General features: G+C 46.2%; 1 protein-coding gene across 1 annotated transcript; it reads right to left on the bottom strand.

Annotated features, from left to right (window-relative positions):
- Positions 1-366: 366 nt before the first annotated feature.
- PTHLH (parathyroid hormone like hormone) lies at positions 367-6,530 on the bottom strand. Its single transcript, XM_009954005.2, has 2 exons — positions 6,430-6,530; positions 367-793 (listed from the first exon to the last, which is right to left on the bottom strand). The coding sequence occupies exons 1-2, from the start codon at positions 6,528-6,530 to the stop codon at positions 367-369; spliced, it is 528 nt and encodes a 175-aa protein (XP_009952307.2).
- Positions 6,531-17,173: the final 10,643 nt, after the last annotated feature.

Raw genomic sequence — 17,173 nt, 5'->3', positions numbered from 1 at the left:
GATCTGACGTAAGAGACACTATGGTTAAAACAAGAAAGGAAATTTTAATGGTTATGATGTGCTTTCTTTTTGTAGAAATAACTTTGCTTACTACTCACTCAACTTCAGGAAGCTCATTTTGGCAATAAGTGGTTTACCTGAATTGTTTGTCATAGGAAAGAAAGACTTTGTCACCAATGCAAAGTAGAAAGGGTACTTACCTCCAGAAAACACCTTGAGACTGTGCACTGCTTGAAAAGCCGCTGCCCAGTTATGAGCATAAAGGTGTGCTATTACTCCAGGTTTGAGTGAGGCCTTGGCCTCTTAGACTGAAGGATAACAATTTCAGCAAATATACAGTGTGCCCCCCAAAAGGATATAGCGGAATTACCTTAAAGTGTGATTATGTGTAGTAACAGAGTTCTCCAAGAGTGGGCTCTCGGTCACGCTGCTTCCATACATGCCAGAATTTAGCCAAGCTGAGCGGGCTCGCCTCTTTTTCTTCTCTTGTTCCTTACGTTTTCCCGGCTTTGCTTTCTTTTTCTTCCCCGATACCTTCAGGGGCTGCTCCTTGTAGGTCTGTGATTTGTTTGTCTCCTGCGTTAGGTATCTGCCCTCATCTTCACTACCAAATCGGACAGGGTAGTTCTTCGTGTTAGTAGCAGGCTTAGGGTTAGGTGAAACCTCTGAAGTTGCACGGATTTCTGCAGTATTGACACCTTCAATTAAATTTTGAAGGAATATTCTTCTTCGTAAGTCTTGGATTGACTTGCCCTTGTCATGCAATAGCTGGTGCTCTGATACAGCACGTTTGCTGCAGAAAGAGAAGAGAGGAAGGGGGGAAAAATATTTAGGATTTGGTTATTGTCCAGTACTTGGCAAAGCTCCTCTCTCCTCTGGCAGCGGTGGCCACAGCGACTGTGTACCAGCCCTCAGGCTTGGAGACATCCAGTTAAGTCAGACTACTGGAGCATATTCTGCTTCTCAGAGTAGCTGCTCCCTACAGAGAAGGGAAAGACCTAAGCGGGTAATAATTCTCAGCTGACCGATCACACACCACTGGACCTGCAGTTGGATTAGTCACTGCTCTCTTCTAGGAAAGCATTATAGCTCTTAATATATCACACTTCAGGCAGTAAAAACAGGAAGGCAGTTGTCAGAGATAGGAAAACTAAAGGGTCAGATAATGGAGCACTGCAGTCAAGCAAAAGAGGGAATAACAAGTACTTGTACTGCAGCCGGAAGCACTGTTTATACAGCATCATTCTAATAATTTTTTTCTGCTCAGTCATGTACTTCAAAACCATAAATACATAAAAGTGCATTTCATTTCTAAATTTAAATTAAGTGCAATTGCAGGAGCGTAATGGAAAAATGTTCAAATTCGGGTGCCTAAAACATAGGCACTTCAATCCATAATGAGCTATCCAGAGAGGCAGTCTGAGCATCAGCAGAGATGAGCCTCAGCCACTCCTGTTGATTTTACTGCTTGGCCACTTGTGTCTAATTATGGTTTTAGATGCCTTACTAGTTCCTTTAAGTGTGAACTTTTGGGGACGAATTTTTTGTCTGCTATGCTCTCTGAGTTTTGTGCTAGCCCTTTTCACTGGATCTTCTTCAACAGCATCCTGGAGTGGGTTTCCAGTGCTTTTCCAGAGTTTGTGACCTTTTGGTTCACTAACTTCTGTCTTGTTTTAGAGGAAATGGGAGATCATTAGCTAGCTATCTTTTAGAGATGTTGTACTGGCAAAGAAGGTATGAAATGTCAGAGGAAAGACGATACAAGTGGCACCTGCATAATAAATAACTGTGAGAAAATACGTGCTTTTTCCTTGATGTGGAATAGATGCACAGCTGCACTGTGAACACAGAAAGAGCGCAAGCTGGGATTTTAGCTATGTTCCCAAGAATGCTGGAATACAGTTTATCCTTCCAATTGCCCTACTTCAGTGTGCAGAGATAGGCTACACGTATCCTCTCATCTTGCATCAGGGTACTGCATGTGACTGGATTCTTACCGGCCAAAGAAAAAGAATTCACTGCCTTGCCCATCGTATAATAATTTGTTCAGTTAGCTGGATAAAAAGTTGTTTCTGCATATGGGTGAAGATACCTAACTGCGAGTGAATATTCCTTCCTTCCACCCCATCCCTAATTATCCTGCTACGCTACCAGGTTTCAAAATGTGGTAGACAAAGATAGCATGCTAAATGATTGGGAATATTCTGCCATTTATCTTTCTCAGTCCCTTCGACTGAAGTTTTGTGATTCCATCAATAGTAAAGCTATTTGAAATTGGCAACTTCAAGTAGCATTGGTTTAAGAGTACCCCATTTTTGTCTTTGCAGAGCTGCACTTTTGGACTATTGGGTTCAAGTGATACTACAATTCAGTCTAAAATTCAAACAGCAGCTTTCCCCCATTCCACAATGAGACTGAAAGATGACTGTTTTTTTTTTCATGAAGTCATACAATACGGATACTTTCTCAAAATCAGGCCTAGATATACTCGGGTTTGTGAGCACACATTTGACCAAACATTATCTATGTTTTAAGCATCCCACAATCAGTTTTGGATGACTTCAGGCTTTAGGGCAAATATTTTATGCCCTTCAACTCAATGTCCTTAAGCAAAAATGCAACGTGATAATACTGAGATGAACCCATATAGTTTCTCTCTCTTCAGCGCAGCTGTGACCATTGACGCAAGCTCAAGATCTCCCCCAGGAGAATTTTTTTGACCAGTGCACTCCCTGAAGCTCTTCAAGAGCCATCTCCAAAATCTTCTCATTAAGGTCAGTCTGATTTGCAGTGCACTAATGAAACTAGCACCCTGGACTCCTCTGAGTGGCATACTTCTATGCTGCTTGTCAAGCTGTCCATTGTGGCTCGCATTACATTCCTAGCTTTAGTAATCTATTTTCCCAGGATATTTGCATGGGAAATGCAGTTCTCCTAGTTTATAAAAAGCATTAAAAAATCTCAGTGCTTTACTGAGTCTAAAACAGTGTATCTCATGTGATGAGCAAAGCTTTCCTACCACCTCTTATAAACTACCAAGGATAATTGCTTTTATCAGAGACGACCTAAAGCTGCCTTAATCCTGTAATGTGTATTTGGTTAGTTTACCCACTGTGACAAAATATTGACTCTCTAAAGCCTGTTATTAAAGTACTCTTGATTGAAAAGCCACCCCATTTTACAGAGCTGAAATCTAAAGATTTGATTCCAGTACACACAATGCAGTCAACGAGCATTACAAGATCTACATCTTGAGTGAGTATGCATTTCCAAAATAATGCAGGGGTTGAAGTGTGAGGGGTCAGTGTGCCAAAGAGGGTGGGTTTCTGTTTAAATGTCTGTATGATATTTAGCATCAAGTCTGGTCCCAAATAACGTTCTGCTATTCCAGATGATTGTATAACATTATGTAGTGTTACATTTCACATGACTTTTATTACCCAGACAGACTTAAGGATTACATTTTGCCTACCAACTTCCTTTGCATGCTCTAGATCAAAAATCTCCTTAAAAAAAAGAGATGTGGTAGACACATATCTCTTTGACCTTCTGCCTCCTTCTGCCTCAGTTATTCAAACAAATCTTATGTTTGTAAATCAGGGAAAAAAACACTTGCCCAAGAAGGCTGATGTAAGAAGTGCTTCATAATGGAGATATCAACAATATCTCACCCACACATACAGAGTAGGAAGGCAATAGAAACTGGAAAGATTGCATTCACATAGTGGGTTCAATAAGTAAAAAAAATATTAGGCTGTTAGGGTTAAGATGACCCACTAGAGGTCCCTTCCATCCTTCTATAAAACGCACCTCTCATTCAAGGAAAAAGAGTCTGTACCCAAATCAAGTGCAGTAAATGCTAAGCTTACATGTGGTAGGCACTTTTGAGAGAAGGATATTGACGGTTTGTATTTGACTGGAGTGTCCAAACTAATTACTGTTACCAAGTACACTGTGCACATACGAGACAATGTCTCATTATGGGGAAAACAGTAGAAATCCATGACTTGTGACTATCCTGACTTAATGTACTTCCAGATAAGCTGTTCCTTTCAAGCACATTCCTTCTTCATTTTTTCCTCTAGATATCTAGCGTCACTGAGAAGCAACATTCTTCAAGCGACAACTTTCTGTCTCAGAGTTGCTCTTATTTAATTGTTGTTATCCTTGACTATTCACGCTGGGTCTGATCGTAAGTTCAGCAAAATAGCTGGAAAGGATTCAGTCAGCTCTCTGTCTGGATTTTGCACGACTGAGTGCCCTTGCCACTGGCTCCAGAGGGAGTGAGAACTGCTCAACCTATCTCAGAGTTAGGAAAAATATTTTGAACAGATCTGGGGACAAGATGCTGCAGTGTCTGGGCACGCTGATAAAAATATCAAGTTTCACTTTGAGGCATTACTGGGTTTCTCAGAAGACCTTTAACAGCTAAAGCATTTCTATAACAAATAATATGTCTGGCAATCTTTTCTTGGGACAATTTTCTATTGCTTTCCATGGGAGATTTGCCTCAGTAAAGTCTGTAGAACCAGGCCTATGTCATTTTGATTATTTTCGCATGGCTATAATAATGTACTTCAGTATTTTCATCCGTTACTGGTTTAAGCCTTTGACTGAAAAAAAAAATCTCTACGCTTAAGTGAGTTATTAACCATTAACTCTAGGAATGGTTTGTGGTGACATTAAAACAGGAGACGTGTTTGAGTGTGGTGTCTGTGTTTGTGCTGTACCCACAAACAAAACTACGTGAATGCCACTAACTGACAGCTAACTGGTTTCTTGTGTGTGTTTTACATGCCATAGCAAAGAGGGAGATGAGAAATGCATTTTGACTGTTTAGCTTCCACTTTTTTTCCTGCCTGTCAGGATGGAACAGGGATGTTGGGAAGACCTGTAATCCTGACCTTTAAAAACAAGTGTTAGAACAACATTAACTTCAAAATGAGAGCAAGTATTTCTTAGCAAATCTAACTTTTTTTTTTAAAAAAAAAACAACCAAAATTGGCTTAGATCCAGTTTAGAGTTTCATAGCCAAGAAAATAACAGCATTTGACTGATTTCAATTATTTTCTTTTTTCTTTTTTTCTTTTTTCTTTTTTTTTTTTATTTCTAAGGCTGAAGTTTGGTTCCTCTATATTCAAAGAGAAGAAAATGGAGTCAAATGACAGAAATAGCTCAGCAATAGTTTGCAGGAGTACGAAACAGCTAAGCATGAATGGACTGGGAAGAATAGACTGTAGCGTTATCAGCAATAACCTGTTCTACACAATTTGCTGTAGGAGATTTGTTACAGCTGTCTGCCTGGTGCCAAAGTTTAGGTGTGTCTGAAATCACTTCACCTGGGGGATTTTTTTGTTACTTAAATGGCAGAGGAAGTGCTATTTGGAGATCTTGTCCTTATGTATGTAATAAAACATTTACAAGGAAAGCCAATCTGAAATTGTTTGCTGTGTCATGTTTCCCTGTACGTTGTGATTGGATTTTCCAGTCCTCTTTCTCCAACCTGACTTCCTTTTCAACTTAGTAACAATACAGCCCTCCACAGTATGACTGAGGTGTTTCTTCCTTAGAAAATCTGATGCAAGTCCAGTGAAAGCCAGTGAGTTAGATGTGTGAGACAGCTGCTCCTACATCAGCCCAGTGGCTTCTCTTCTGCACTTTGCGTAGGGGTATTCGTATAAACCATGCTGATTATTTTGGAAGGAGCAAAAAGGTCATTTCCTGAACAGACTCTCTTAAGTTACATTATCATTTATCAAAAAACACACTTCTGCCTCCAAGTCAGATACTGGACTCCCTTTAGAATTTTTTTTTTTTTTATTTTTTTTTTTTTTGCTGAAGTGGCAGAAATCCCAAGAAATTGTTCAGTACTTCAGTTTTATAATGGCCCTCACTGCTGCGTGTTTCCCCTGCCCTTATCAATATTGGCTCCATGCCAGTGCCGAAGAAGTATATTTTATTTAATGTAACACACGGCAGTTTGATGAAACGGGATGCTCCCCGCTAGGACCCTCCCAGGGCGCAGAAAGGTGCACGGGCAATAGCACATGCTGGACAAGCACACCGCTGCATTGCTGCTCCCCTCGGGAGAAGAGACCCTCACCTTTAGCATCTCCTTCCCAAAAGCTATATAAGGTCAGCCAGCTGCTAAGCACCCTTTCCCTGCCCCAAACGGCCTCTGCCTTTGGCTTAGACCCCCGCAGTGAGCACCTGAGGCAGGTAACCGGGCGCCGCTTCGCTGCAGAGCCACCCCGGCAGGGCTACTGGAGGCTGCAAAACCTCCCTCCCGGGCTGCTCCCGCCGCCAGCCCTGGCGCTGCCGGCCTGGGGGTGCCCGGCCACCTCCCTCCCCACCCGCACCGTCACCGAAGCGAGAGGGGAAAAAAAAAAAAAAAAAAAAAAAAAAAAAGAAACTCAAGAAGAAACTCACAGTCTGCGGCTGATCCCCTCTACTGATCTGCCGTAAGAGGGCACGGAATAACTCAGCAGAAACACTGCGAAACTCCACTGCTGGAAGAGTTTAGTGAACATTGTATCCTCCGGGTCTTAAAACCTGCAAGGAAAGGGAGATCAGTCCCGAGGGACACATGCGCCAGCGCCGTCCTCAAGCAGTCCCCGCTTTCGGCTCTCCCAGCTCCCCGGCTGCGAAGGAAAAACAAACTTTCTGAGCTCTCGGCAGCGGCTCACTTCTTCCAAACTTCGTTCCGTCTCTCTCCCTTCCTTGCCGTCTGCCTCTCCCTCCCTCCCTCCTTCCCTCCCTCCCTCTCTCTCCGTCTCTCGCTGCCCGCAGGCAAGATCTGTCTCAATATTACTTAAAAAATCCTCTAGCTCCTATTTGAACCGAGTTAGAGGGCGCGTCCATTTGTCTCCCTGAGCCCTGCTCAATTCTAGTCCGCTAAACTTCTGCCTCGGGGCTTTGTGTTACAGGAGAAGCCCTCTTTGCAGATAAGGAAAGACTCCCAAAAGTCAGCTCAGCTCTCCGCTTCTCTGTAAACACACGCGCGGACACACACATACACACACAGATTCAGGCGGGGCGGAGGGGGATGCGTCTATACATCTGTCTTTAAGTATACCTCTGCAACAAAAAAAGAGGTCAGGTTCACGTCCTCTGCTTCCGGAAAGTTGGGTCCCCAACTGTGACAAGGAAAGGGACCTCAAGCAAAGAGCGCTGCCTAGCTGGAAAGCCCGGGAGCTCTACGAGCAGCGGTAGCCCGGGGAGGCTCAGGGGCTGGGAAGCATGCTTGGCTCCGCAGGTTGGATTGGGCTGGAGCCTGCGATGTTCACACGCTCCGATGCAGTCTTCTGGGAGACCTGCGGCAGGACGGAGGGTTTTTGCAAAGAGATGGCGCCCTAGGAACATGTGCGGAGAGAGCGAGAGCCCGGGCGGGATACCCACAGCCAAAAAAGAGACTAGAAACCAGCTCTGCCCGGGACCGGAATCAAAAAGGAGCGAAGAAAGGGAAACACCCGACAGCACATGCACTCAGCAGACCCTAAGGACTCCGGCCAAGCTCTTCGCATCTTTTGCAGACGGGCTACTCTCTCTCCCGCCACCCCCCCCACCCCCCCCCACCCCCCCTTTCTCTGTTTACCCCTAGGTCAGCGCCTCCCCTGCCATAGCACAGTGGAAAGGGCGATCCCCCCATCAGTGGGGGCGCCTTTTAGATCAAGCCCAAAAGCCCAGCCTGGGATCTTTGCCACCTTTCCTTTCACACACCTACCGTTGTTCGTCGCAGCTCCCCTATTAGCTGGAGGGTTGATTCCTAATGATGTTAATTGCATGCTAGTAAAAAAGGGAGGCGGGGGGGGCTAAAGGGGAGGGCTGGGGGAAGGACTCGCAGGCTATGAACACAGGCGCTCCTGGCCAAAAAAGTAAACTAGTGGAAAGTTTTCTCCTCCTCTCCCTCTTTCGCCTTCCACTTTGCCCTCCGCCAGTCTGGCCAGGGCGCTGCAAATATCTGTGTCAGGTTGCGCTGCCGTGCCGCGCCGGCCGTGCCCGGAGCGGCGGCAGCGCGGCTGGGCCTCACCGGGACCCGACCCCCCCCCCCCCCCCCCCCCCCCACGCCCCGCACCCCCCGACGGAGGGACCAAATTTTTCCATCACAGGAAAACACTTATGTAAAAAAAGCGAATGTAACACAATCCGCCCCTTTATAGACCCTGCTTGCGCAAGAAACTGCCCCCGGCTCACAAGAAGGAAGGGAGAGGGAGAAAGGCTGGGGGGCTTTGGTGCGCCCCTTGCCCCGCACCCCTCCCGGCGGCTCTTCGAAAGCGAAATGCTTCCCAAGCCAATCTGCTGTTGGGCGGCAGAGGATGGGCTCTCCCGCACGCTGTGGCCCTGCCCAGGAGGGCAGCACCGTAGACCTGGGGATGCCGGCTCCGTCCCGGCAGCATCCTGGCACACTTCATCGCTCCGCGGCCGCGCACCCTCCTCGGAGCACCGCTCCGCTCCCCGCCGAAGCCTGCGCGGAGAGACCCACTGCCCCCAGGTATGGAGGGGTCGCTGGTTTCTGCCACTGACAGCCTGATTTACAGCAAATTCTTTCCCAACACCCTCACAAGCCGCAACAAAACACCGAGGTGTGCCGGCTGGTTGCTCCTTCTCATCCTCCCCCCTATTAAGGAACGCTCTCTGGAGAAAGTTTAGCTGCAAAGCAAACCCTTTTTCTACCTGCAGGTTATTTTACCTTAAACGACACTTGCTGCCATCATTTAAAAGCCCAGCTCCTTAGCCAAATGTCATACCACACAGGCAAATAAAACCGAAAACACAAGAACTGAAATAGAAATCATGCTGAAAGCATTAAATCGTTTATGCTGTAAATAAATTGCCTGAACACCTGATAGGCTATAAATTGAAGTGTATAGTTAATAGGCTTCTTTGATTTACACTGTGCTTTCGACTAATTAAAAATAATTGTGAGATCCCCTGAAAACAACCCCCCCACACTCACAGGTCTATTGCTCATGTTAAAGGTAAATGTCCATCAAATATTTTTAGACTTTCCTTTCCCCCAGAAATAATAATAAAAAACCTCACCCCAACCCTTACAGACTCAGGAAAAATAAATAGCTTTTATAAATATACTGAAGTTTCTTCACAATTTATTACTTCACCTTTTCCTTGAGTTACAGCCCTCTGTGCCTCTCAGAGATCACCCTGGCCAACAGTGGTTGATCTTCTCAGCAATCGCTTCCAAAACTATGTTCTATCCTTAAGAAAAAGAAAAAAAAAAAAAAAAAGGTGAAATAAATCAAAAATGTAATACTTTTCAAAAGAATTCCAGCCCTACAAAGTTTATATTCTGTCTGCAACAGATTAGTGCTAAATAAAGGGTGTTAAAAGCAGGTGCTTTTCTCCCTTGCTGCTCTTTTTATTATGAAGAACAGAAGCTTCTCCTAATATATATAGTGAGGGAGACCCTTCTCTATGGCTTTTATTGAAAAGACCAAACTTGTGACATCACTAACCACCTTCCTATGGCTGAGTTTGCCTCATCTCTGCCTCAGTGGGCTTGGGAAAAAAAAAAAAAAAAAAAAAAAAAAAAAAAAAGAAAAAAACCAACACAACAACCCAACTATGGCTGTGCTAATATGGCAGGAACTGAGCAGTGCCAAACACGTTTAGGAGACTTACTATCACACCATGATACCATGCTCTTTCCCCCACCTCCCCACCTCCCCTCTGCCCGCCCCCCCGCGCTGAAGACTGTCATCTGCAACTACCGGCGCAGTGCTTTTTCTCCTGCCACCTACACAAATGCTTAACCCGTGAGCAAGCTCCTCCTGGTACCTATCCCCACGGCAAGCCTGAGCCCTTCTCCGTGGCAGGAAGGGGCGAAAAATCCCCTCTACCAGGATTTAAACACATTCCTTTCCCCGCAGGATGAAGCCCGGCCGGAGGGATGCGCACCCGGGGGGAAGCGGCTCCCGGCAGGGACCAGCCGCCACCTGCAGCATCTCACCCCACCGGTCCCGGCCGCTCCTCCCTGCTAGCTCCGGCTGTCCCTTGGCCTCGGGAGTAAGGGGGGAGAGGGGGAGAGGATGAGGCTGGACTGGAGGAAGGACCGGCGGAGCGATGCTTTGGCACAGGTGTGGGGACGGGAATCGCGCGATTCCCGTCCCCACCCCTGTGCCAAAGCATCGCTCCGCTCATGCGGCACCCCCGGGCACGGCTGGTCCCGTGTCTAGGAGCGGGGAAAAGCCACAGTTTTTGTTTGGGTTTCACCTGCCGGGGCCTCGGTTACGGCAGGGCTCCCAGCCAAGGCGAGGCGCTTGCGGCGGCTGGTTGTTTTCCCAGCCGGGACGCACGGAGGGATCGGTCGTTTTGTCGGACCTGGAAAAGGCTTCAGCCGAGGGGAGGTGAGGCAAAACCTTGGGTTTGCCTTTCTGGTCAAGCTCTCCCTGACGCGACAAGGTAAAACTTATCGTTTTAGGGTTTCTGCCTCTCGCTTTTTCCCGTCTTCCAGCCTCAGAGACAATGAGATTTTGGAGGGATGCCGCGCTTGGCTTCTGTCTCCTTTTTCCATACGTATAAACAGGCATAAATCAGCTTTCCTACGAGGAAGTTGACCTGGGAGCTTGGCTAGGAAGATAAGTCCCTGTTCCAGGTTTGGCACGTAATTCCCGAGCGGGGAATAGGGCCAGGGCTACGGGCGTGTGTGTGTGTGTGTGTGATCGGGCTCCCCCAAAAGCCGCTCAGGAGCGAAACCTTCCCCTGAAACAAAAGCCAACAAGTGGGACAGGTTCAGCTGTTTGGGGAGGAGGTGCCACGGCAGCCTCAGAGAGACAGAGGGAAATCATGACTAACCCCCCGCCCGGGGCTCAGGGACAGGCTAAATCCTCAGCTCTCCAAACTTCCCATCCTTCACCTTTGTGAAGTTCCGCCTCTCCCTCCTCCCTCTTGTTTTATTCACAATAAAGCATTTTCGTCATTTCCCCTCCCGGATTTCTATAACCTCAGTTGCACTCATCCAGGGCTTCGGTTCAGACGGGGAGTTTAACCTCCCAAGTCTTCCCAGGGTGGAAAAAATGGTGTTCAGCAAAAAAACACAGGCGCGCTGACTGCTTGAGAGTCTGGCGGGGAGGGGAAGGGAGCGGCAGAACCGCGATTGCTGGGCTCGTCCTGCGAGGACCCGAGATCACTGAAGACTTGCACAGCCCCTGGGATCTCGCAAGGTTCAAAGCCAGTGAGAGCAGCTCTCCGCAGGCGAAGTGCGAAGTCACAGGGATTTTTTTTAAATTTTATTTTATTTTCCCCCCAAAGCTCCCAGGGTGGTCTTGAGGGCAAGGCTGTTAAGCAGCTAGTAGCAAACGCGATTGCTTGCAGGTTTAGGCAGACTTTCCAGCACATATTCATTCCTGGCCCCAGTCTAGCCCTGGTGCGCTCTGCCGTCCCCTGTTTTCATACAGGTTGCCTTCCTCCCCTCTGACTTTCCCGTGGCTGTCAGGGATAAGTAACTCCTTAGTCCATGTCTGACCTGGAGTAATCCTCTAATTAGGTGAAAAGATTGCTTGGGGAGAAGGAGAAAACCGTTTTTTTCCTCCCCATCAGCAAGACCCAGACGTTTCGTGGTGTTCCATCTGTGCACAATAATCTCCTTTATTAAACAATGATAGAGTAGCTGAGTAGAGCTGCCTCTCCCACCCGAGAGGCGGCCGGAGCTCCCCAAGTTCAGCGACTGACACAATGAGCGGTTTATTTAGACAATATGTATCTAATTTAATGCTCTCGAGAAAGGAGGGGGGGGGGGGGGGGGGGGGAAATCTGTGTGGAATTGAGGTGGGTTTTGCCAAATCTTCTGTCTGGTTCCTAGAATCCAGTAGACACTGCGAGGAGTAATTTTCAAATTTGAGGGCAAAGCGTCAGTTATTAATTCCTAAAGCCCGTCCCTGGTGCCGATCGCTGGCGGTGCGGGCGGCGGGCACCCCGCGGCGGCGCGGCCGGCGGAGCGTGGCCGGGCTCCAGCGGGCGGCGGCGGGACCGGAGAGCCCCAGTGAGCTGTCCATGGTGGTGCCGGCCCGCCCGCCCGCCCGCCCGCCCGCCCGCTCCGCCCGCCCCGGCCCGCCCCGGCCCGGCCCGGCCCGACCGACCGACCGACCGCCGCCGGCCCCCTGCCCCCCGGGCGCCCCCCGACCTCCGGCCCCGGCCTCGGCCCCGGCCCCGGCGGGGCGCTGCCGCTCCGGCGTGAACCCCAGTGCGTAGGTAGGTGACCCGAGGGAAACGGGCGGCTCTTGCACACGCACCCGCTCCGAACGTTCGTGGCGCTTGCGATGCTGATGGTAACGTAGCCCCGCTCGCAGTGATGTATGTCTTTTCATTCAGTGCGCTGAAACCCCAAGCTGTTAAGCGGCCTCTCTCTGGGTCTGGGCTTGACATCAGCTTTAAAAACATCTTAACATAGATTGGGATGTTTTATTTTGTTCCATTTTTTGGTGACTGAATATCTACTAAATACTAACAGGAACAAATGTGTCTGGTCTATTTAACTTACATAAAACTATTACCAAGCTGGGCTGGCTGGAGAACAAGAATTCAATTTAAAGGGGGCGGGGAGAGAAGAAGATTTGTAATTTGGTTTTGCTCTATGTTAGAACAAAATCCAGCCCTTTAGGTTGTTTTGTTTTGTTTTGTTTTGTTTTGTTTTTGTTTGTTTTGTTTTGTTTTTTTTTTCTCTTTTTTTCTCTGAAAGGAGACAGTTTCACCTCCTGCCTTGGAATAGCTTAGTGGTTAGTGTACTCATCTGGGATGTGGGACACCAGAGTTCAAGTTCTTCCCTTCTCTGATTCAGAGCCTAATCCCTGGACTGTTGACTTCTTTCAGTTCTATCCCAGACCCAAAAACCTTTCCGATGACATTTATAATGAACTGATATTTTCCGATGGGTGAAAAATGAATGTTTAGTTAAGGAAAAATTCCCATCTAACAGTTACGTTGAGCAGCCTGGGATTTTTGGTTAAACAAGAAGTCCAGACTGCCATCATACAACAATGGAAGGGAACTGTAAGTTGTGAAAAGAAGTGGTGTGCTAGGAAAAAGGAAGGAGTCTCCTTCTCTGGTGGCACACAGGGCTAGTGTGGTTAAGACATACTTTCTTCAGCTTTACATTTGCCGATTATTTGGAAAAAAGGAGGACTCTGACTTTCCCCATGGGCACACGGGGCTAGTACGGTTAAGGTATACTTTCCTTAGATACAGTTTTGTTTGATCTTTATCTTTCTTTACCAAATGGATCAGGAGAGAAAGTTGCACTTAGGATCGCCTCTAGCCTCATTTGACTTCCCAGCTCAGAAGACAGGCTGCCTTTCCACACCTGGGCTGATGGAAATAACTTGTTTGTGTGAAGCTTGAAGTCATGCCTGTGAGTCTGGACAACAAGGTACCATAACATGCTCTACCATGAGCATAGCCTTTATTTTCTAGCATTTCTTTAATACATATGTTTGGTTTATGCATATTGGTTTTATTAATCTAATTATTTTCGGTAATCTCTAGTCCACCTTCCAGGAAATTTGCTGCTTCTTGTTTTTTGTTTTAAAGCATAGACATGACTGGAACTGTTATGTACATCCTCTGCTTTGACTCAGATGTGCTTTGCTCCTTCCTTTGCTCCTATACAAGTAAAAGGACCCTGCTTTCTCTCCTTTCATACCAGATTAATTATCCATTTTCATATCCCTAATTCCTAGCAGAACAGACTGCATCTTTAAACTTTTCCCAGAAGTCATGGGATCTGGTCCAGCTCTCACTGAAGTCAAACTGATTCTCTTCATTCACTTTATTTGGGTGGTGGTCAGCATCTTACACGCCCATCCCTTCTCCAAATTGTGAATGTTGTTTGATCTTGCAGTGTGGTCACTTTTTCAGACACGATGTCCTGTAGGGTGTGAAGCCTAAGCTGTAATAAGCAAAGTAGAATGATCACGTGACTTGCTTTAAACAGGCCATGCATAGTGAAATGTAGCCTGTAGAGCCACCCATGTCATGCTGTATAACCTACTTGAACAGCAGGAGATGTGAGAAAGCACATTTTTTGAGGAGCTTCAATTAACCCTTGCAGGTTAGGGCTCTAAATTTACTAGCTTATCAAATGTGAAATTCAATTAACTTGAATACATAAATAACGATCAACTGCAAAAGTTATATATTAGCTGCTATTTGTTCATCCCAAGAAGATGAAACTGTTTCTTTTATCATTCTAACACATTGTCTTACACTGAGATTAAGCTAATTGCTCTTTCATCTCCAGATTTCACCTCTCTCAAAAACAGAAACCACACTCTGTGTGTTTGGTCTGACTTATCAATGGTGTTCTCTAGAAGCTGTTTTTTGTTTCTTGGGAATATTGACTACTTTATTTCTGCCAAATGCTTGAAGTGGCTGTGGGAAACAGAAGTGTAAAGGTGCCAAAAAGTTGGTAAAGCAATATTTGGCTTTAGTAGGCCAAGGTGGCAAGGTCTAATTTTCTGCTAAAAGTAAAAAAAAAAAAGTTTTGGCTTTGAGCAGGACTGGACGTTGACAGTCAGAGTTCCTGGGTTCTGCTGCCCTTTTTGAAATCACTCCATCTTCCGAGCCCTTGAGATGACTTGAGCTGGCAAATGAGGGAACGACACATGGGAGAGCTTTCTGAGACCAGCCGGTATGACTCAGGGATGGCCTCTGTAGTCATAATGCATGTAAAAACAAAGCAAGCTATACTTAGTGCAGGCTGAGGACAGCTCTAGGAAGGATCTGTAGGCTGCTATGCTGTCAGGACTGAGATCCAAGGTTGTAATACACAGCCTTGACAAAAGGAGGCTGTAGTCAACATTTCAACGTGCAGATCAGAACAGCAGCAAGGGATTGGCTTCTATTTTACTAAAAATATTTCCATTTCTCAATTGCTTTACAGACTGTAGGATGAGAAACAAAATCTTTAAGTGGTTTTCCCATCTTTGTCCTGTCGGAGTATTGCACTTGCTATCCGGCTAACTGTATATCCTGTTGAATAAGCCTTGCCCCTGCAGTACAACCAGCATGTCTAAAGTAACCAGAAGGTGCCTGCTTGATGTTGCTTTCTGGAGAGCGCCAGTAGCTAAGCATGGAAATGTGGCAAGATTCTTGCTTCCAGCCCTAAGTGAGTTATCAGTTTTGAAACCATGCGTACATGCAGACAGAAAAGCCTCCCAGGCTTCCCACAAAGAGTTAAGTAATTCAGGGCATGTGGCTATCCCAGTCCTTTTCAGAGACCCTCTCAGACCCTAGTCGTTGCAGAAATTTCTTATGTGTGCCCAGACCTGACAGAGCTCTTCCTCACTTTATTGTTTTCCATCTTTGAAAGCACAGCACTGAAACTCCTACAAGAATCTTGCACCAGGACCAGCAGACCAGAAAAGCTGACATTAAAATTGAGAGATACCATTTTTATGGAGAGAAAGAGCTTGCAGGACTCAGCGGGGAATGTCAGATCTGTATGCTTTTTCTGTTAACAATCCATGGAGTCACAGGCATGAATAAGGAAAAATTGTGCAACAGGTGGTGAGGCTTATCAGATGGTTGCTTATCACTGATCACCCCTGGGATGCCTTTATCCACTTTTCACCAAATATCACTATTCTTGCAATATCAGACCAAAAGACAATCAGTGATAACAACAGCCTGTCCTGTCACAAAGGCAGGGTTTGTTAGACTCATCATTTCTATGGTTGCAGTCACTGTCAGACTGTGTCAGACTTTCCTCAACCTCCTCTTTAGGGGCACTTTTGTAAACTCCTTTCATGAAACCAGGCAGCATAAAGGATTGGGTCTGTGTGGGGCAGGAAGGGAAACAAACCTCGTTTCAGTGACTACAGATATCAGAAACATCAGCAACCCATGCCTGTGAAGGCCATCTGCACGCTGTGCAATCTGTCCTCCCAACAGCTTCAGAGCAGGTGTTTTTTAATCAAGTTCTCCAGGTGCTTGTTTATGAAATACTTCATTTTGAGGGACACATGCGCAGTCTGAGGAGGAGTGTGATAATCTGTGCAGTCCTCTGGAATCCTGTACTCATTAGTAGGTAGTGATGATGTGCTTGTCAACACCTATAGGAAAGCCAATTTGTACTCAATTATTTAAACCCTACTCAAACAATGATGATCTTATTTAAGTTGCAGGTGCTCAGCTTCAGGCCCAGGCTTGTGCAAGCTGTTTACTCGTTATGTCTCAAAATGCATTTACTGAAAAAAAAAAGAAAAAAAGTGCATGTAAGAATGCACAAAACAACATCTCTCTTAAATTTTAAAGCCTTTTTCTGTAAGCACACAAAAGCTAAGATAATCTTGTTAAGTTTTGCCAAGCATCGGGGCCTCTGAGATCCCATGTATGCTCTACAGAGCTTTTGCACCACAGACAGCATCTACAGGCTCCAAGTGGGCATAAGAGCTCTGCTGTGTTTGGTGATATACCATCCTGTGGCACAAAAATATCTTCTGCTTAACAATCCAGTTTAGGAACAAGTTGCAATAGGGAAACAAAACAAGCAAATAGGGAGAGGACAAATGGGATAACAATAAACCTAAATCCATTTCAGTTACCTTTGTATCAGTCCAGCCCACTGTCTATAAGGCAGTAACTGCTAGACATCGTGGCAGAAGTAAAACTTCAGGTGGAATTTAAGGGTGTGTAAGGAGGTGGCTAATGGCATAAGGGACAAAAGGAGAGAAAGGACAGAGGGTGCAAGGTAGATGTGGATGAACAGGCAGGGAAAGCTGGCAGGGCTAGTAGAGTGAAGATGGGCATATGGCAAGAACTGAACAGCCAGGTAAGGTGCAGTTCAGTTGTGAAAGGATTTAAAGGGAGGGATAGAAGGTGGGGTTTTTTTGTTTGTCTGGGTTTTTTTTTTGTCATTTCAGGGAAGAAGAGGGAGGAAGAAGAAGGCTATGAATGGCATAAGGAGTAGGACTCAAATAACTAGCAAAGAGGATAATTTGGGCAATTCTTTGAGCCGACCAGGTGGTGAACATCTTGCAGTGTCTGAGGGTTAAGATGCAGGGGTGAAGCACTCAGGCAAAGTTTTTGTTTTCAGGATACATTCTGGAGATGTTGAAAGAGGGAAGTATTTGAGTATAAGCCAAGTGGTGGAAGCATTAAAACACCTCAAAAGAATCCCCAGAATAAAAATCTGTAACCCAGGACCCAAGGGTCTGTGTGT

The sequence above is a fragment of the Leptosomus discolor genome, chromosome 1 (assembly GCF_034619465.1).
Source record: "Leptosomus discolor isolate bLepDis1 chromosome 1, bLepDis1.hap2, whole genome shotgun sequence".
Taxonomy (NCBI): Eukaryota; Metazoa; Chordata; class Aves; order Leptosomiformes; family Leptosomidae; genus Leptosomus; species Leptosomus discolor.
Note: the sequence above shows the minus strand (reverse complement) of the source record. Positions and strands in the feature narration are given on the sequence as shown.

Coding starts and splice junctions, on each gene's coding strand:
- PTHLH (XM_009954005.2), bottom strand. CDS start 6,530: ATGTTCACTAAACTCTTCCAGCAGTGGAGTTTCGCAGTGTTTCTGCTG. Junction 794..6,429: donor GAGGGGATCAGCCGCAGACT/GTGAGTTTCTTC, acceptor CTCTTTCTGCAG/CAAACGTGCTGTATCAGAGC.